Raw genomic sequence first — 20,591 nt, 5'->3', positions numbered from 1 at the left:
GTAGGAAAGCACGGGGGGGGTGGGAATGCACACGGGGGTGAGGGTGGGGGTAGGAATGCACATGGAGTGGGGGTGGGATAGGAATGCACACGGGGGTGGGGGGTTGGCATAGGAATGCACACGGGGGGTAGGAATGCACGGGGGCGGGGTAGGAACGCACACAGGTGTGTGTTCAGTCCTCATGGGCAGCTGAGAAGGTGCTGACGGGCGCCGAATGGGAGACGTGAATGGAGGCGCAAGACGTGTCTGGAGTCAGGGGCGCAAGCACGCCGGAAGCCACGAAGCCCAGGCTGCCTCGTCCCCTCACAGAGGCCTCACCGCGCAGGTGAGGCCGGGAAAGCACCGCGGGCCGCTGAGCCCGGCGCCCTGCTGACCGTTGAGTGTCCAGCCAGACCTCCCCGGCACCTCCTGAGAGTCAGGGAGAAGCCAGAGCACCGGGGGGGCGGCGGGAAGCTGGTGCTGGACATCAGGGCGCTCTACTGGGGGAGCGGACTGGGGTACGGGCGATCCGCTAGGTCTGAAAAGAAAATACTAGAACTTCTATCTATAGGTGTCTTGTTTAAAAATTCACAAGAGGGGCGCCCGGGTGGCTCGGTCGGTTAAGCGGCCGACTTCGGCTCGGGTCACGATCTCACGGTTTGTGCGTTTGAGCCCCGGGTCGGGCTCTGTGCTGACAGCTCGGGGCCTGGAGTCTGCTTCGCATTCTGTGTCTCCCGCTCTCTCTGCCCCTCCCCTGCTCGCACTCTGCCTCTCTCTCTCTCAAAAAGAAACATGCATACATGCATAAATACATAAACAAATTCGAGGAGACCCGCGGACAAGGACGATCATGCCCCGGGGCCAGTTTCTGAAGCAGCGCGGCAGCCACGGCCGCGGCTCTGCTGAGGGCGGGGCGGGGGCCACAGAGCAGAGGGCGCGTCGTCCCCGCCGCAGCCGACCTGCGTCTGCTCCGCGGACGCACAGACCACAGCACGTGGTTTCTCCCAAGCCAAACACTCCGCTACGTGGACTGCAGACTGTGCCTGGGGACCCCGCCGCCGAGGCCGCCCGCCCGGGGACCCTCTTCCTCCTCCCGCGGCCGGAGGCCCCGTCTCACCGGGTCTGAGCCGAGCACGTGCCAGTTCAGCAGGACTCTCCCAGCAAGCGGCTTACGCCCTCTCTCCGAGCCGACGCATTTTGTCCTCACGGTGCTGAGCCGTTTGGATCCGCCGAGAGAGGAGACATGGTTCGTTTTACCTGCTTTCCTCCAAGAGCCCTGTTTGCGCGCTGGCGCATCATACGTAAACATACACACATATTCATACGCATATGGGGAGTGAGTCCAGCGTTCTTTCAGCGGGGGTTGCGTGAGCCCCTGGAAGCACGCGGCTTGCCCGGGACGTGCAGCCTTCCCGCCCTCCCCTCCCCCTCCTCTCCCGTGGGGGCCTTGCCTCGAACCCCCCCCCCCGGGGGGGTTGGCTTCGGCGTGGGACTCGCCCCGTCTCCCCGGCTGTCGGCACCGCGCGGAAGAGGGGGGCCGAGTCAGCCAGGCGGCGGGGAGAGGGTGGCGCCCCGGCGCCCGGAGGCGCCTTCCGGGTGCCCAGGGCCACATCTCCCAGACGCGCCCCAAGGGCTCATGAGTCATCAGACTTGAGCCCCGCCCGCGAGCAGCCGACCATCTTCGCCCAGATGGTTTGAACAGAGCCCGGCCTCCAGGGGGCGCCTCGCACGCCAGCACCCTGCCGACCGCACTGCCCGGCGCCCCTCATTCTCTCCGGTGATTGGGGGGCGGGGAGGGCAGGCAGGGCGGGGAGAGCCGGCTGCGGCGGGGGCCCTGCAGCCCGGCCTCCCCCGGCCGGTGCCTGTGCAGGAGCCCCCAAGGGGGCCTTGCCCCTGAGTGCCGCCCCCGCCCCCCTCGTGGCGGGGGCTCCGGAAAGGAAGCCCGAAGGCACGAGGCAGGCGAGAAGCGGGACCGCAGCAGGGACCGGACCTGGGTTTCGCAGGTGGGCAAGTGACGGGAGGAGACAAGCATCCAGACAAAGCCGAGACGAGCCGCCGGAGCCCAGGCCCAGCTGTCCCTGCGGAGGAGGCCAGCCTGGGGCTGGCATCTGGATCTCACAGCTCCCGAAAGCTGCCGCCGCGCCATATGCCGAGAGACTGGAGCCCGCTGACGCTCCGGTGACAGGACGGGACGCGCGGTGGCAGGTTTCCCGACAGGAAGACAGCGCCGGCTGGGCGTCCCCCTGGCTCGAGAGCAGGGAGCCTCGGCCAGCCTGGCTCTCGGGCCCGCCTCCGCCCGCAGCAGCGCGGTCAAGAGGCGGAAGGCACCTGTCCCCTTCGCGTCACCTCGGGCCTGACCTGGCGGCGGGCGTGGGAGGTTGGGCAGCGCTGGCGGGAACCGCGGTTCGGGGCGCCTGACTGTCGCTGCCTGGGCGGCGTGGACAGGCAGGGGAGGCCCCAGGACCTGGCCAGCCAGCGAGGCAGGAGGCGTGGGGGCCCCTCCCACGGGAGGGGTGAGGTTCCCCTTCGGGAACCCGCCTGTCCCACGGGGGACCAAACCCAAGGTGGGCAGAGAGTGGGGTGACGTGAGCCTCACCGCGGCCAGCTTCTCCGGCCGGAGGAGACCGTGTCCGGGAGGCCTTTGGCTCGGAGAGGCAAGAACCGCGGGGGCCCCCGGCTGTCTGGGTCGTGAAGCGTGACTCAGAGCTGGTGACACGGCCCTGGCGGTTCTGCCGTGCATCGTGGGCCCCCTCCCGAAGCTCCGAGTGTCTGCAGATGTGTCGGGTCCGGGGGGGCTCGAAGAGAGGAAGCGTGTGTGGAGGGCCTAGCCGGTGCCCATCGGCTGCAAGTCACTCAGCGAGGGTCCTGGGCAGTGGGCGAACCGGGCCGGGGTCACCTTGGCTTCGAGCTACCACGTTGAGCGTGACCGGGCAGTACTCAGCTGGTTCCTTCCTTCGTGGCTACCTGCTCGGTTTTCCGTTGGGCACAGGCCCACGTGGTCTGGGCCCCTGGGCTATCCCGGACCCCGAGGTCCGACCCGGCCAATGAGCCCAGGCCCCACGGGATGGGGGTCACGCGCCTTGATTCGCACCCCTCCCCTGCCCGGAGGGGCTGACTGACGTTCGTCCTTCGTTCCCTCACGCGTTGCTGGCTTGCGCTCACCTCTCAGGTGGACCCCCTTCCCCCTTCCTTGCTCCATCTTCTGGAAGACGGTCCCTGTCCTCACACACACACACACTGAGCGAGCTGGTGTCACTCTGGGACGGGAACACACCGCTGGCCCCTCACTGCGCCCTGACGTGCAGCTTCCTTGCTCCCTGGACTGACGGACATACTTTCACTTTCCCGCCACCCGCGGGCCTGAAATGAAAGCCAGTGGGGGACGGCGTGTGGTCTGCAAAGGCCTCCTGTCTTCCCAGGGGCTCGCCGTGTGACAGGACCAGAAAGTGGGTCCCAGGCACTGGAGGGAGTCTGGCAGCATCCCCGGCCTCCACCCACCAGATGCCAGGAGCAGCCCCGCACACCTGGTCACGGCAGCACCCGTACTGGAACCGGACGGAGCCTTCCCACACGAGGATTACGCTGTGGGACCGCCGGAGTCCCTTATAATGAGGACGTCTGTGTGCTGCCCCACCCAGATGCGTCAGCGGCCACGAACACAACAGACCCTCCTCTTTCCGCCATGACTGGAAATTCCACCCCTGGGGGTTCCTGGACACCTGCGGTTGCTTCCAAGGGATCCCCTGGCTTCTCTCCCCAACACTTGCTCCATTGAGACGTGTGGCTCGATCTAAGACACCATCGACGAATTTGGATTTCAGAGGCATTGAGGTATGACCGACCGCGTGCGTTTGGAATCGGTTAAACACAGTATTACTTCCCTCCTTTCAGTGCTTCTCTCGAGGCCCGCTTCACCTCAGGATGCATCAGGGATGCGGCTACACGTAAAAAGGAGCTCAAGGTCGGCGGTCGGCTGGCATCTGCCACTCGTTCGGCCTCCTTACATCAGTTCCTGCCGGGTCACAGAGCTCTCTCCAGAAAGGGTCATGATCGTCCAAGACCAACAAGAACACTGGGGTTTCTTTTCACAGAATGTCAAGGAGGGAATGGGCAGAAATAAACAGAACTGATCCAGGGACCTTAGGGCTAGAAAGAAATCAGGAATAAGCAAACAGGATTCTAGTTTCAATAGAACGGGAGACATTTAGTCTGGTGCCACACATGTGGGCTATTTGTTATGTTTCCTTTAGTTCATGGCAATTTTGAGTGAAGAGGAAATTCCCTGTCATTTATTCCTGTTGATAAAAGCCTGAAAGTCACCTTAACGTGTATGACAAGACTGTGTGTGAACCTGATTCAGTGTCTGTCACGGGATTTGGTCTCAGGACCCTTCTTGTCAAGAAATACTCTGGCAAAAGGTGGAAATAAGCAGAGAAATGTGTATTGAACCAGTTCAACCGGGAAGAATTATGTTTGAGATGCATTCAGTGGTGATTCAATTCCTGCCAAAGATTTTTGTTGAGAAATTATGACTAAAAGGACAGAAAGGAAGGAGAGCAAGGAAGTAAGAAAAAGCCGATGAAGAACTGAGAATCCATGACTTTATCCGTTCATTCAGAACGATCCGTGGAGAGCCTCCTCGGTTCCAGGCCGAGCCAAGAGCTGAGGGTCTTGTGAGGTGGGCTCACGGACTCCGCCCTGGAATCGAAACTCTATTTGCAACACGGAAATGAAGGATGAGTGGTCCACACTCTGTGGAGGGCAGAGGGACAGGAAGGGCGGGTCTACAGCCCACAGTGGAGCACCTTCCACTTCCAACCTGTCCAGAAATCACGTAGGGGCGCAGGGGGGGCGCAGGGGATGCACCCCGGGTGGTGGGGCCAGAGCCTTATTTATACACATGGGTGAGAAACCGTGGACCGTTGAGTCCTGCAGGGGGACTCACAGCGTGGGTATGCGTTATGGGTTGTGAGACCGTGTTCCGTGATGGGCCACGTATGGCAGCTTTGAGTCAAAACCTCCCTGTGCCCGTAAAGCCGGGACAAAGGTGGCGGTGTGGGTCAGGCTGGCACGTAGGTCTCCTTTCAGGTTCTGGCCCCGTTTCGGGACCAGGCAGCAGGGCGCTGGAGATCTGCTGAGGTTTGGGGAACAGCAGCGCGTGCGGACAGAGGTCCTGCTGCTGAGGGACTCCCCCCTTCTCAACCAGTACCGTGCTGGCCACTTCCCATGCCGAGGGGGACAAGGGTGCCGGCCGCGGCGGCTGGCAGCCCCAGGGGAGCCTGAACGAAGCTCGTCTCTAAACTGGAACCCAGTTTGGAAACTGAAAAACAGACCCGTACTTTGCATTGGTTTTTACCCCTCTGCTGAAGAAGTTGTCTGGAGAACGCGGACGACGGTGCTGACGGAGAGGACCGGTCCACAAGCTCCTGCTCGTCCCGGCTACGAGGCATCTTTCCGTGATGCTAGAAGCCAAGCTGAAATTAGGTCGTTGAAAAAGCATTTATTGAAAGGTACTGAACACGCAGGGCCACGGAGTAAGTGGATGCTTCTTGGAGGGATTGACGGTGGATCTACTGGATTCTGGTCACGGGCCTTGTTACTGTGTGCCCGCCCAGGTGATTATGTCTCAGCCAGGCCTACCCGGCCTCACACACTTCGCGTCCCTCCGAGAGAAGAGAAACCAGAATCCTGTCCTGGGCTGAGGGCCCGGACTTTTGGTGAAACACGGTTCCCTGCCTCATGCTCTCTTCTCAAAGTTCAGATTCCTCGAGAAGTCTCTGCTTCACTCACGTTATCGGCCCAGAGTCGAAGAAGGCAGCCGGGACTCCGGCTTCTAACGGGCATGAGCTTTGTTCGCATAAGGCTGTCCTCACTTCGGCAAACACCGACACCTCGGGGCCTGGTTCTGGAACCCTACCCGTGAGGCCGTCACCAAGGACCCCTCACCTATGGAGGCCGCACAAGTCCCTCCTGTAAGACGGGGCTTTATATGCCCAGTTCTAGTTTCCATCTTCTGGACACTGAAGTTTTGTCTTGTTTTCAGCTTGGGCTGGAAACGGACCCTGTGAGGGACAGCAGTCTGAGAGCGGGGGTTCGAGGGAGGCTAACGTGAGCCATGCTGGGCCGCCCCGCCTGCTCCTCCTCAGTGTCCACAACACTCATTCCACGGGGTTACTTTCTGTGGCGATAAGACATTATCCCACGATTGAAAGCTCGAGCTCCAATTATGGAAATTGCCAGGAGGACCATCGAAAGGAGAACATCGTGCTCTCGCCCTTCTGTGAAACGTCAGGCCCCTGTGTCACTCTCCAACCTCGCAGGGGGGCGCGTGTACATGACAGGCCGGGGCGCGGGCAGGGGGACTGGCCCCGGACACGGCGATGCGCCCGCGAGGGCGCACGCAGCTCCAGCGGCCCCCACTTGTGGATCCGCGGGCCCCTCCCCCGGCCCGCTTCTCTGCCCTTTCTTTATCTCCAATTATAAAGCAGCACCAGGTTTTCTCGTCAGCCATTGCCATGTCTCCAAATGGCTTTTCAGTGTCAGGCCTATCAGGAAATTAACTCATCATGCAGTGACAGCTGCTAATTTTTTCCCCTTACATGTCAGATGGATCGCCTGCTGAAGCTAATAATGAATCACCAATCCCTGATTAGAAGGTGCTTCCGAAACGTATAACTGCCATCTGAGCTAACTTTTTTCTTCATGTGAAATGATATCACCCTAGAGGAGTAGAAGGAATTGTATTCTTCAACAAGATGGAACAGGAGGAGGCTGCCTAAGTGAGTCGTGTGCCCTTAAATTATGGGCTGATACGAAGCAGCAGAAGGAGCGAAAACTCACGGCTCCTTTTGTAGTTTGCTAAACGGACCTTTCTTGTTTCCTAGTCGACTTTCTAGAACTGACTCTGGGGCCGGATTCCGAGCTGGGTCTTCAGTCCTTTCCTGTGCCGTGATTTTAGCTTTGTGGTCAGGGAAACAGAAGGCTGGATGGAACTAGGAACGTGAATACTGTCCATCGGCCGGAGGGTTTCCCAGCTGCCGTGCTCCTGGGCCGCGGGCCTCCGGGCTCTGAGAGGGAGCGCTGGGTCGGAGCAGCGGTGTTTGGCGTGAGCATGGCCAGGCCTGGGCCCCTGCGGGGTCTTGGTCACAATTTGTCAGGGGACTGAGCAAACATCCCCTGAGGCTCCCTTCTGTCCGTCTGCGAGGACTTCGCTCGGGTCCGTGTTTCTGGAAGGGGCCGACAGATGAGTGGAGCCACCAGCACCCGCACTCACACAGTCTTTGCACATTTGCTTGGTTCTTCAGAGCGAACCAAGCAGCAAAAAGGACACCCTTGGTACCTGCCGGGTGACACGGGTTTGTTGCTTGTGCGTTCTCGGGTGTGGGGGGAGAGGTTTTGGAGCACAACCGTTCAGGGACACCGGAAGCGTCCCACAGGGATGCCTGCTGGGGCCACCGTGTTTCATCAGTGACACTGGTGGCTACAGCTTCCTTTGTGTGGAAACCGCGTCCTCTGTAACTCTGCACCCAAAATGGCCACCTGCAGCCACAGGAGGTGGCGTCTAAGCTATTTCTGGATGTGGACTCGGGCAGGGTGGTCGGTGCCACTGCACGGCCCGTGTCCTTGGGGCTCAATCATTTCATTGGCTGTAGCTGAATACAAAGGCGGCTTTTCCGGATTCTAGTCTCCAAGTAAATATTTTGTTTGCTTTTTTTTTTTTTTTTTTTTTTAAGTTCTTGAAAGTTTTACCGTTTTCTCTAGTTAAAAACCCCAGTAAAGCTACACACTTGCCTGTACCTCCTTTACGGACAATCCCTGTTGCAGTAAACGCGTCCCGGTCACAGTACCGAGCGCACCTCATTATTCTGAGGCCCACACACACGTGTGTGTGTGTATTTCTTCAACTCCCTTACATTCCAATAGTTGTGTAACGAGAGAGGGAAGAGAGGTAACGCTAACACAGCCCTATAGGTAAGTACAGGAGACCACAGCTTAGTGGGTCCTCGGCAATCCTTCTGAGCCTCGAAACACCTTCTGTACAATTTCTTTATGCAAAGGCCTGCTCTTTTCATTGTGCGTACAACGTGATTGCTGGTTTCACGCTGCAGCCTACACCGGTTTTCTGAAGGATTAAATGCCACCTGAGACATATTTATCCTAAATAAATCACCGACGGTAAACTGCAGCATGTCCGTGTCAACACCCCGGACTGTGGCAGAAAGGTTAGCCATACAGGACGGAGCACACTCAGGAATTAGCATCTGAGCCGAGGACCGCGGGCTGTAGCTAACGGGGGCATGATCAGGAAGAAATATTTCCACCGGAAAACATCCCCCCTCCTCCAACTCTTTTTTTTTTTTTTTTTTTTTTTTTTTTAACATGTAGGAGAAGCTTGGAGAGGGGCATCACTTTTTAAAGGTCACCTTCATCCTGATAACAAACGGGAGTTGATCCTGTCACCATTGGCTGAAGACAAGTGTTGGAGACGTGAATTGCCACTTTTAGGAAACACGAGCAAGTCGTACTCAGCCAATTACGAATCTCAGTGTCAAACCTGAAACTGCACCTTTTAGTTTTGGGGGGGAGGGGGTGACTGTGTCAAGGGAGGTGGCCCTGCGGGACCGCAGAGCAACGCGGACGAGGCCCGGAGAGGCTCAGCGGGGCGTGTGCCCGCCCTGTGCCCTCAGGAAGCGATTCTGAACGGTATGTCCACTCCAACTAAAAAGGTACTATCCTCTCTTCCTTTTCTCTCGTGTCTGTTCCTCACGATTTTTAGATTCCAACCGTGATAGAATATGCCATTGTCACTAGAAGGCGCTTGGCCCACGTGCCCAACAGTCAGAACTGGCACCGGGCCGTAGGAGGTCCCCGACAGAAAGCAGTTCCCTCGCCGTGGGCAGAGCGGGGGGACAAACCCTGGTGTGGGACAGAAGAAGAGGCCCTCGTCTGTTTGCACAGCTGCCCACAGGCCGGCTGTTGGAAATAAGAGACTGTCGTTACCTTTTAATGCTGTAATTTTATTTCAAAGGAAAAAACAAATAGAACAAGAACAACCTTTGCGTTCGGGGGAGGGGAACTGGTTTTACACTTCTGGGAAAGGAAGAAGAGGGCTGGATCAAGAAGTGAGTTACTAGAACATAGAGCTGCCTTCCGACAGCTGCAGGGAGCCCACGACTAAACACGGACGACGCCGGTCAGGCCCGGGGCTGCGGGAGCACGGCTCTCTAGTACTAATGTTTAATGTCAGCTCCTTCACACGGACAGAAGTCACAAATGAATCCTGCAAAAGTGGGATCAGTATGAACAGACATCTGTTACAAAAGCAAAATATTGGTATGAACAATATTTTCCAGAGTACGCATTTCATATATAGACTTTATTGTATGAAACGAAGTCAAAGTTAGAAGCGCTGGGTTGTCTAAACCAAGGTAGATTTTCGTCAAATAGAAACGTCAAGGCTGTTCTTCACCACCGGCTGAAGAAGGCTTCTCTTAAGCAGAGTGCAACCAGAGCGAGGGACGCCCCCACGATGTCTGGGGAGAGGACGCATGAGATGAATAGGTCTTCCTTTGGTCTGGGGACCCCGCGATCCCAAGATTTCAGGGAAATGAACAGGGGTGGCCTGCTGCAAGACGGTAATACCTGTAGCTGCAATTCTGAAGCAAATATATACTAAAACGTTAAAACGGCGACATGCTGGACCGGAACAACAGGCATGTCTCAGGCCGCAGGAGACGCTGCTCGGACTTTTCCGCCGCGAGCCACAGTCCTTTGATAACCGAAACGGGAAAACACTCGGTGGGGGTGGAAACATTAAAACACGTGGCTTCTCCTCAGCACGGAGCACAGCACGGAGCACAGAACGGAGGGAAGCGACCAGTCACAAAAGAGCCAGCAGGAGACAGGCTGGCCGGCCCGGGGGTCTGCCCCGCTGCACCCTGTCCCACCCGGGGGCCTTCCCAGCGGTGGCGGCCCCCGCACCCCGTGCACGCTCCCCGCAGCCGGTGCCAAGCCGCCCGGACAGCGGGCGGGCGGCCCCGGGAGCACCGCGTCACCGTCCCGGAGGCCCTGTGAATGAAGTCCAGGGGACACCGTGCCCCGGGGGCCGGACCGCCCTCGTCCGCCCCGGGCCGGGAGCGGACGTCTGCACCCGGACCTCCCCAACCTGCCCCGGGACCGTGCGCGCCTCACGCTTCTTGGAGTTCGTTACTCTCTCTTTGGCCCTGAATGACAGTCGCTGCCGGGGACCCATCTTGGGTGTAAATGACCATACTCGTCAGCTGCTGGGTTCCATTTGGGCCCAAGGCCTCGGCGCTGAGCGCGGCACCAGCCTGCAGGATCCCCTGCGAGTCGGCCGCCTCGATCAGGGTGTGTGAGTACACGCCCGCCTCCTCCGGCACCCCGGGCGGCAGCTCCGTCACGATGTAGTGAGTGGCGCCCTCGGGAAAGCCGCCCGACTCCTGGACCATGGCCTGGACCAGCTCTTCCGTCACGATGATCTGCGAGATCTCGCCGTCGGGCTCGGCCAGGTCCACGCGCGGGCCGTGCGCCTCGGCCTCCTGCATGATGATCTGGGAGCCCTCCCGGGCCAGCATGTGCACGGTGCCCTCCTCGTTCACGATGAGCTGCGTGACGCCCTCCTTCATGAGCTGGCCGGCCGTGGCCGAGTCGCACACGGCGAACTGGAGCACGCCCTGCACCACCTTCTTGAAGGCCACCTGCGCGCGCTCCTGCGAGGCGGTGAGGGCCGGGGGCCGCACGACCTGGGTCAGCACCTCCACAGGCTCCCCGGGGGCCGCGCCCTCCCGCACGTCCTGGAACATGTGGATCTCGGGGGCCTCGGGCGGGGCGGTGGCGGGGGGCGCCTCCTGACCGGGCAGCTGGACCAGCACGTCCTTGTGGCCCGACCTGCCTTTCTCGTCGGGCCCGACCCGGCCTTCCGCCCCTCCCAGCTCGGTGACCGCACACAGCAGGGCGTCCAAGGCCGAGGCCGCGTCGGGCGGGGGGACTCCGGCCTCGGCGAGGTCTAAGATCTCCTGCTTGGTCACCTGCTGTATCACAGCGCCTTCCGGGCTGAGGGGCCCGTCCGCGCCGTGGCCGTCCAGCGAGCCCCCCACGACCACCACCTGGGTGGCCCCGTCCGCCAACTGCTCGGGCAGGACCGGCCCGGGGGCCACAGCGCCCCCGTGGGCGCCACTCTGACCGGCCGCGATCACCTGCCCGTCTTCTGTGATGTGCACCACCCGGGCCACCTGGCCGGCCAGCGCCAGTGTCTGCAGCGTGGCCGCGGCGGTCTCCTCCACGGAGGCGTCGAGCGCGAACTCCCCGCCGTAGCCCTGGATGACGATCACCTGCTCGGCCGCTGCCCGCCTCGTGCTGTCCCTACGGGGCCGCTCCTTGACGGGGGACGCGGCCGCCAGCGCGGCCGCGGTGAACGGGCTGTCTGTCTCCACGAACGTGGCTCCTTGGCCCTTCAGACGGCATTCGTAGGACTTGGAAACAATGCCTATGGGAGACAGGGACCAGTTAGAGCCTCGAAACACGACTGTTAGGCTTACAAGTAAGACAACGGTTGTGCAGAAGCTTTAACCCCTCGGCAGAAACACCACGGTGAGCCAGGGGCCTCGGGGGCCGGCCGTGTGCACGGACTCTGACGGCTCAGCCACGGGTGTGGGAACTGGCATTTTTCTGTCCTCCTGGTTCGACTGTCCAAATAACAACTCTCATCAGCCAGCGTTTGCTTTTCCTGTTCCCAGGGCAGGAGTGTGGCTACAACCACCCCCCTCGATTACTGTCACTTGGAACGAGACATTCAGTCACTGGTGGGCAGTGAAGGACAGTAAAGAGTGGCAGTGTATTCTGACCCAAAGGCAAGTCTTTTCGTAAGTTTACGAACAGACGTGAGGAGGGCCCGGGACGCAGGCATGGACACCCATCCCCCCAGCGTCAGCTCCGACGCAGGCCAACGCTGGACAGGATGAAACACGACTGAAAACTGATTTCTTTCCATCAAAACAGGGAAAAGATCCATGTTCTTATTATTGCCTCCTTCCCCCCTAGGTGATAACCAATCAATGAGGATTTCCAATGGCCACCACAGTTTTAAAGGATTTCATCTTACTGTCTTTATTGTAGGTAATTAAAAAATTGTTTTTGATGTTTCATTTTACTTTTGAGAGAGAGAGAGCGAGCGAGCGAGGAGAGGGACAGAGAGAGAGGGAGACACAGAATCGGAAGCAGGCTCCAGGCTCTCAGCTGTCAGCACAGAGTCCCGATGTGGGGCTTGAACTCATGAATCATGAGATCATGACCTGAGCCCAAGTCGGACCGTCAACCGACTGAGCCACCCAGACGCCCCTGTAGGTCATTTTTAAAAAGAACGCTTTATCCTCACCAAAGGAAAGAAAATGATTACAAACTGTTACGATTATGTATTGCTAGCATCCCTCAAAAATAAGAGTTTTGTTTAACATGTTGGTGCACTTCCGTAAGAAAGCATTTCTTTCAACACAGAGTCCGCTCTGAGCACAGACCCCAGACAAGGCCCGTCTCTAGGAGGTGCAGTATCTCAGGCACGATCCACAGAAGCCCTTCAATCACATTTACTGCGAGGGCACACTGAGCTCACATGCAGACTGCAGGTGACAGTCCTGGATTTGGAACCCCACGCTAAGCTCCGAATGCAAACTCCTGGCCCATTCCGTATACAGTGCCGTGACGTCTGGGTGGTCTATGCCCCCCCTGTTCGACAGTCAGAGGTCAGGGCAATTCATACCACTGCAACCCCTGTCACCTGGCAGGCCGGAGGGAGGGCAAGGGTCTCCTGGTGGCACTTGATGGTGTGGGCAGGGAACCAACTGGAACGAAGCTCACCGTACCGCGAGTTCGTGGGGTCGGTTTTCTGTCACCTTGTGTTTTCTGCCTCTGAGGATGCGCTCTAAAGCGTGAATCTTAGAGCGATTATGGAATCACAGACTCTTGGGTCAGGGAAAGCCTCATGGCGTCAAGCGGGACGACCTCCAGGAGCAGAACCTCCCTCTCACTCTCTCGGGTTACGTTACACCCTGACCAGGGGGTGCGGCCCGGGCTGGCCGTGCAGCCATGGGCGGACCAGGCCTGGCCAAGCTGTCACCAGCCAGGCGAAAGCCACGCCATCACATCTTAAAGGTCAACTGAGCCTTCCCGGGGAGGGTCCAAGACACCAATGGTTCTAGCTAAATGCCCTAACCAAAGTGTATCAGGTGTCCTGTTTACCCTCCGAGGAAAGGGAGAACCCAGAGCAGGGAGCTTGCTCCTTAACCCGCCTCCGTGAGCAAGCACCTCCCAAGTGCCAACTGCCTGGTGCTCAGGGGCAGGTGCCCTGGGGCAGTGGTGGTCTCCACAATGGGGACTCCCAGCCCTCGGGGCTCTGAAGACTTTGCAGAGGTCATGTGAGCCTCTGCAGGGTTTAAGGGAATCAACCCAGCTGCCCCGCCCGGGGACGTGCCTGCTGCGATGTCCCTCCATCCTGCACCCCCCCCCCCCCCTTGCACCTCTGCTTCATACAAGGAAAGCACAGCCCTGGGAAGGCTGTAGTCTGGGGGCAGGCACGAGAGCAGGTGAAACCGCACGGGTCCTAGAAGGAGGGCGCTGAGCCCTGGTGTGTACTTGACCTCATCTGGGTTTATCTTCCGAACTTCGAATCTCCCTAGAATCTCTCTCCAAAGAGGCCGGGAGGCTTGGTCTGCGGCAGAACGCAAGGACAGGGCACCCCACAGGACGCCCTGCTCGCACTCACATGCCTGCAGGAGTCTACACCGGGGATACCACCAGCCTGCTGGGGGGCGCCTTCCTCTGGGACCCCTGGTCTCCGGTGCACGTGCTCCCAATTTCTCCCTCCCTCCACCCCTCCACCTGGGGCTTGCTTGCCCTCATGACACCCTGAACTTGATCCTGTTTGTTTCTGTCCGTTCTGCCATCATTACACCCTGAACTTGATGTGCTGGTTTCTGTCCACTCCCTAAGTTCAAGGTCCTTTCCAGTTTAACTTAGAGTTTGGGAAACTAAATTAAAACAAAAAGACATGAAGAAATATGGACACAAAAATAAAAAAGGCACCCTTCAAACCAACCCCACGTCTTTGCAGAAGAGGGCATACTGCCTCGGCGTCGAGAGCAGGAGAGACCCTGGCAGGTGGGAGACACGGAGGCTCCGGTGGCCTGGTGGCCCGGTGCCTGCGAAAGGAAGAGCCCCAGGGCCGCCTCCTCCTCCGGTCTGCGGCCGGACAGAAGCCCTCCTGGGTGCAGCGTTACCCTCTGAATCCCTTGCAGCGCTGGTAATTACGCTATTCTGAACTACTTACGGAATTTATTTGAATCCAGAGGTGGGTGAAGCCACTTCCAGACCATTAAAGTAAACTACATGGGTAAATACTGCTGTCACGACGGCGTGTGATGGAGCAGGGCACCTCCAACATCTTAACCTCCGCTCGGCGCGAGCCCAGCCACTCCATCAGTTCATAAATGCGAGTACAGGCCCATCTTTTGATTCAGCAATTTAATAACTTCGAGTGCTGTCAGTACTGCCTTGAAAAATAGCACCTATAAAATGTAACAGCCTCAATCAGATTGAAAAAGATTCACCCACTGAAGATTCTTCCATTTCGCCCATAATGAATTAATGTGGAGCTATGTAGAAGTTCAAGTGTCATTTAAACTAATGTGAATCTCTACTGTAACTTTAAATTCTAACTGGGCTATGACCAAGAATTTACTGGGCACATCAACTTCAATTTTTGAGCTCTTTCGAGTAAATATGAACCGTAAAGCTCACCAATGCAAATGGCCAAGTGGATACGGTATTTGGAAAACAGGGACTCTGTACACGCTTACCCTTAACTGCTTAGTCACCGGTACAGGTCCAGAAGTGCACAAATCGTTAACAGAGCACGGACGCCCAACATCATATTTGCGCTACGCTTCACGTCTTTCAAAGACAACGTTGGATTTCCGTGTGATAATTGTAGCTAATCAAGCCATGCATCTGATGGAGCCTTTCTGGACCCGTCTGTGAGAGGACCATAAATCGCTCTGTGCAGAAGGGGCAAATGAAGTTAAAACGCAGCCTCCTGACTGCTTATGAAAAATCTCAACTTACGGGATATGCCTTGGGTGGCTCAGTCGGTTAAGCGTCTGACTTTGGCCTAGGTCACGATCTCGCCATTCCTGAGTTCGAGCCCTGCATCGGGGACAGCTCAGAGCCCAGATCCTGTTTCAGATTCTGTGTCTCCCTCTCTTTCTGCCCCTCCCCCACCCACACTCTGTCTCTCTCTCTCTCTCTCTCAAAAATAAATAAAACGTTAAAAAACAATCTCACCTTACTGCTCATTTGTTTTCGTGACTACAGAGATATTATACTCCCCTCTCATAGTTAAACGCGTTGAAAGTTTACAACTTGGCTGAAACGAGAAGGGTTCTTTTGGGGGCGAGAGCTGAGGATTCGTTTCCAGGGAAGTGATTCCGGATTAGGCTCACTTTCTCCAGAAGATGGTTGAGAGACGGTTCCTTCTTATCTGTCCTCCCCGAAGAGAACATCTTCGGAGTTGAAAGCCACAGACCTGGAGTGCAGGCGTGGAGGGGTTAAGTCGTAGACACTCATCCCCCCCCCCCCCGCCCCCCAAACCATGCTGATGGCTCTGTTCTGCGGGCCGGGGGCCTCTGGGCAGCTACAAATAGGGCTGAGCACCTGACTGTGTCCTTTTCGTGTGCGTGTTATTCTTTTGTTACTGTCATCGCGCTTTCCCACAGAATAAATACCTTATGCTTTTGTTAAGCTTACATTTAATTAAAATGTACAGAATTTGTGCAGTAAACTCGAATGAAACAAATAAAACAAGGGCCCCCTCTCTTGAAGGCATACGTTGTGAATGAAAAATGTCATTACAGACTAAAAAATTTTGCAGTAAACAGGGCCTACAGAGAGAAGTTTCCCCTGTAATGACATCCATAAAATACACAAATGGCACTTTTAGTACCATCCTGAATATGGCATTTTCTGTGCTCTACACACAATCTAAATGGTTTGATCATAGAGCATAATACTCCATTGGGTTTATAGAACAATCAATGTTCCATAAAATGATGTATTTATCCAATAGTAGGCTCAGCAGTTACTGGCGTGTGACATTGCAGGACACAGGCCCGGGCTGCTCAGCGGCACGCACGCCGGCTGTAAAACTTGCCTAACGCCAGTCCAACAACTTCATCTCCTCTGCCGCAAGTCATTTGTAGAAGCCTCGGCGTGGTTGAAAAAAAACTTGTAATAAAAATTCATAGAATTTTCAGGAGAATGAAAGCCGATGACAATAGAAAGGTCACATTGTGTCTCCACGAAAGGGGTCAAAGGTGGCCAGCAGTTCTAAAACCGAAAGCAGATTTCATGCATCGCGTAGCAGATAAAGACGGCATGAAAGGGACCCGTGTGGGGTGAGGCGCCCGGCGTGCCGGGGAAGCTCGTGCTAATATCCTGTGGGAGCCCCGCGTGCTACCGGGAGCACTTGTGTCTGTATGGTGCTCGGTTACGCCAGATGCCGTGTGTCCCTCGGTGTGATTTCTATTATTTTCTTAAGGATCTCACAGCCTTCGTTAGGTGATTCGTGAACTGGGGGGGGGGGGGGGGGGCACCCTAGCGGAGGGAGAGGCTCTCCCACTGTGCGCGGTGCAGATTTCACATTTTGGAAGGGTGCTAGGCTTGAAAATGCTCGGGCGGCTCCTCGTCATAACTGAAGCACCTCAGATACGATGCGATTAAAGAAAGAATATTTTCATATAAAAATTTGGGGCACACGTGACACTGGGATCCTTAAGCCACATATAATTTTTCTTGACTTCAATTTTAAGATGTAATTTTAACAAGAGCGTTAAGAAATCATACTTAATGTCTATTAAAATGAAACAATATTAACAGATTATGCTAATAAATTAGAACCATATTTTAATGTCACAAAAGCTTATAAGTTTTTCAAGTGAGAGCAGAAAAAATGACAAATTAAAATTCAACGCAATATAACCTTGTGGAAATTTTCAAGCGGGGGATAAATTATTCCTACAACAGCACAGCCAGTCAAAGCAATATCAATAATTGCTCTATGGCGTAGTCATGTTTTGGCCAAATAATTACCGGTCCGGCTGCTGCGGGATGTCAACAAGAGGGCTCCCACCGAAGCCCGGGGGTGAAGAAGTTCACTCTCAACGTGAACACCACACATACCAGGGGGGCGCTCCCCACACCGAACGCTTTGTGCTGCTTCACGTCGCTGAAGGAAAACTCCAACCAAGGGGTCTGAGAAACACTCCTGACCTGGTTTGTAACCTCACGGGGAAACGGTAACCGCTCAGCCTGACAACCAACCCCATACCGGAATGACAATGTCACCATCAATTTTGTTTGTTTGTTTGCTTGTTTTTGAGAGAACAAAAGACGGTCAACACCTTCTGACCAGTATTTTCCAGGGTTAGAAAGGCATTCTGGTCAGTGTTAATCAAATTCGCACACAAATCAGAAATATTTAAGTAACTGGAGACACAAAATCACAACTATCTTCACTCTCTGGCATGCTTGTTAAAAATGACCGCTACACGGTGGGGTGAATTTCAGAGCACGCACCTGTTTTGGTCATTCTGAAACCTAAGCTTCCGTGAACTGGCCTGACATAAGTTCAAATACACAATTTTACAAGATACACCGTGCATTTTTTTCTGAGGGAACACTCCCGGCAAGCCAGGACAGATTTAGGTGACAAAAGTTGTAGTCCTTTTTTCTCGATTATCATTAGCACTACATCTGCGATTGGTAGTGATCAGAGATAATCATATATGACCCCTGAAAGAAATTCTAAGATACTCAGAAAAAACTAAGAATAAATTTTATCTCAAGTTAGAAATACATGACTGGCCAGGTTGCTAACTTTACTGTGAACAGTCTCCACGGGCCTAGACATTTCTATGGGCACTGAAGAGTGACAAAGAATAAAAGACAATATTTTACCTCTAAAGTCACCAACCCTAAGAAATTTTGTATCATATCAGACTCTTAGGTATCTATCATCATTTCCGTGCATGAAGACCCAATGGGAGCCATGCACACAAATCTCACGCGGGGAGACAAGACCAGGGTTTAAGGTTATCCTGACAGGCGTTTTGGGGAGGGACGTGAAGGGCGGGTGTGGTTAACTGGTTCTCGGCTGCAAAGGCAGAGGCCTGAGGGCCGTGTTGATAGATGGCCCGTGACAGCCATAGAACTTTGGAAATTTGACTCATGTGACAGAAATGGTGTCATCATGCTTCACAAGGGTGATGGAATGGGATTTTAGAGTTAAACTGTAAAGTGCTCTGATCTTGTCATTTACCCATGAAGAGCGCTTCTTAAAAACTGCCGGTGATTTACTAGCAGAAAGTGCTCAAATGTCTTCGGCCCTGTGTGGAGCAAGGCGAGGGGGAGGGGCAGCTCTGTAGGGATCAGCACAAAGTGCCTTTGGCATTTTGCACATATTTGGGGATCTCGAGGTCAGTCCGTGGCCACCGTGAGGGGTCTCCGTCTTGGAGGCCTTCTCTCCTGTCTTCCGGGCCTGTGCTCCCCTGGGAGGCCCCGGGGGACCCAGCCCTCATCCCGCTCTCTGCACGGGGTCTGCTCAGCATTGGTGGCACCGGCTGATGCACTCGAGGAGTGACCGGAGCGGTGGGATGCCAGGCCCGCAGCGTTCTCGACCTTCAAAGACCCCGCGTGAGCGGCAGCCGGTCCGCCTGCTATAAGGCCCCCTCCTCTGTCCCACTCACTCTAGCGCTGACATTCCTTCCTGCGTCAGGCATCAGGAAATTAGGGAGCCCGACGACCTTTTCCTACTGTCCCTGGACAGCGTAATGAAACTCCCAGTGTGGTGAACACAATGTGAGGAGACAACGCCTGTTTTTCAAAGGTGTATGCACCACGCACGTTTTAAAAGGTGAACTCGCGCAAATAGGAAGCCAGCCAGTGTTGGTAGTGGGGTGTTTCTCTTACAAGGTGGCTTTAAAGGGCTAACAAGGCAGATTAAATAAACTTGCGCCGTTTTGTTTTTTGGGCAAATCCTATAAAAAGATCCCATTCGTTTTTGTAGGCATGTTCAGATTCCCTGTATGTTACAGTACCTTCATTTCTTTCCCGAGGAAATGAGAGGAAACAGACATCTGTCTTCATTGCAGACACTTTTGTATGGAGGTAAAAAGCAAACCGCTCCTCAGTAACAGCACAGAGGCACCATTAAAATCAAATTTACAGTAAACAGAACCTGCAGCTGGGGCAAAACGCTCACTGTTAGTATTTTAATTATCAGCAAAGCTTTTGGAGGTCTAACATCTGCTCGCAGCCGAATGACAGCAGCTGCTGGTACGCACTTAAAACAACGCGGATTTCTTCTCCACATATTAAAATGAGTCATCTGTTCTGGGCACATCACTGCTATCTTCCTGTTAAGCCGACTTGTGTGGGTGAGGGGACCCTGAATGTTTCATGGTGGCGTGGCAACACAGTGAGGCCCGACCTCTTCCCGAGGATGACATCCCAAGATGCCGAGGCCGCTCCAGCACAGAGGATCAGACCGGTGTGCTCAGGCCACTTCCAGGACCAGCAGAGGAAGCGGAGGCAGTGCCTGGATTTGTTCTGTGGAAGCCAGAGCGAGCAGAGGTCATGACCGCTGGCTCCGGGACAGCACGTGGGAGCGGGTCGTGGTCTGGGGCGGGCTCGGCACCCTGCCCTCTCGGAACATGAGACAGAGCAGTGGCGGCGGCAGGGCTGGGGGAGGGGTGCGGACACGGCCACGGTCACGGTGGAAAACAGAAACATGCTTTCTTTTTAGCCAGTGACTATGACAACCTTCATTCTGAACACCTTCCTAAATCCCTAAGTTAAACTCCTATGTTGAACTTGCACGGTACCTGATGCCTGCATAATAAAGTTTCAGACTGATTAAAAAGATACCGAACAAAAGACACATTATGAGGCTTGAACCCTTGCTCTAAGATGGACAGAATAAAAAACGTGCAAGTTAAAATGCTGAGTAAAATGCAGCGACCGACACCTCAGGTGTATGAGGGGAGGCTCGGCGGCTTTCCCTTCCTTCCGCACGCCGGGCCGGCTTTCCGAGGGGCAGGGAGAGTTGGGAGGGGATCCTTTCAGGGCCTGATGACACGTGAGGGGATGTGTGGCTCCTGTCACTGGAAAGGGTGGGACGTGTGGCTGGCGTATGTGTGTGTCTAGAGGCAACACTGTGCCATTACGTCTGAGCAGCGACACGCACCGTGTGTAACGTCCTCGCGCAGATGTCCACAGCGCGAGCTGAGAAATGGGCACAATGTCTGGTGACAGGTGCAGTCAGGGTACAAAGCTACGCACAGGGTCTCACATGACTACATGGTTTGCATCAGGGTGGAAGCCTGAAAACAATCGCTCTAAAATCATCATTAGTTCCGGAAGGAGTTTATTGCTACTTGGGCAGCACTATTTTGCCTTTCTGTTGAAACACTGTTTGAAAAGAGTGTGACGTTGCTCTTGGATGGATGGGCTCGTGTAACAGCCAGCACCTGTTAGGAGCCATCGAC

General features: G+C 55.6%; 1 protein-coding gene across 2 annotated transcripts in view; it reads right to left on the bottom strand.

The window, feature by feature from the left end:
• Nucleotides 1-8,981: 8,981 nt before the first annotated feature.
• The window catches only part of LOC123587518 (zinc finger protein 407-like), a 278,218-nt gene continuing 266,608 nt past the window's right edge, over nt 8,982-20,591 (bottom strand). For both annotated transcript variants that reach the window (XM_045457307.1, XM_045457308.1), the window contains one exon: nt 8,982-11,485. In XM_045457307.1, coding sequence (XP_045313263.1) covers nt 10,167-11,485 — 1,319 coding nt within the window. In that variant the 3' untranslated portion in view covers nt 8,982-10,166. The remainder of the gene's footprint in view (nt 11,486-20,591) is intronic.

This window comes from Leopardus geoffroyi, chromosome D3 (genome assembly GCF_018350155.1).
Source record: "Leopardus geoffroyi isolate Oge1 chromosome D3, O.geoffroyi_Oge1_pat1.0, whole genome shotgun sequence".
NCBI lineage: Eukaryota > Metazoa > Chordata > Mammalia > Carnivora > Felidae > Leopardus > Leopardus geoffroyi.
The sequence above is the reverse complement of the archived record's forward strand: the minus strand, read 5'-3'. Positions and strand labels throughout refer to the sequence as shown.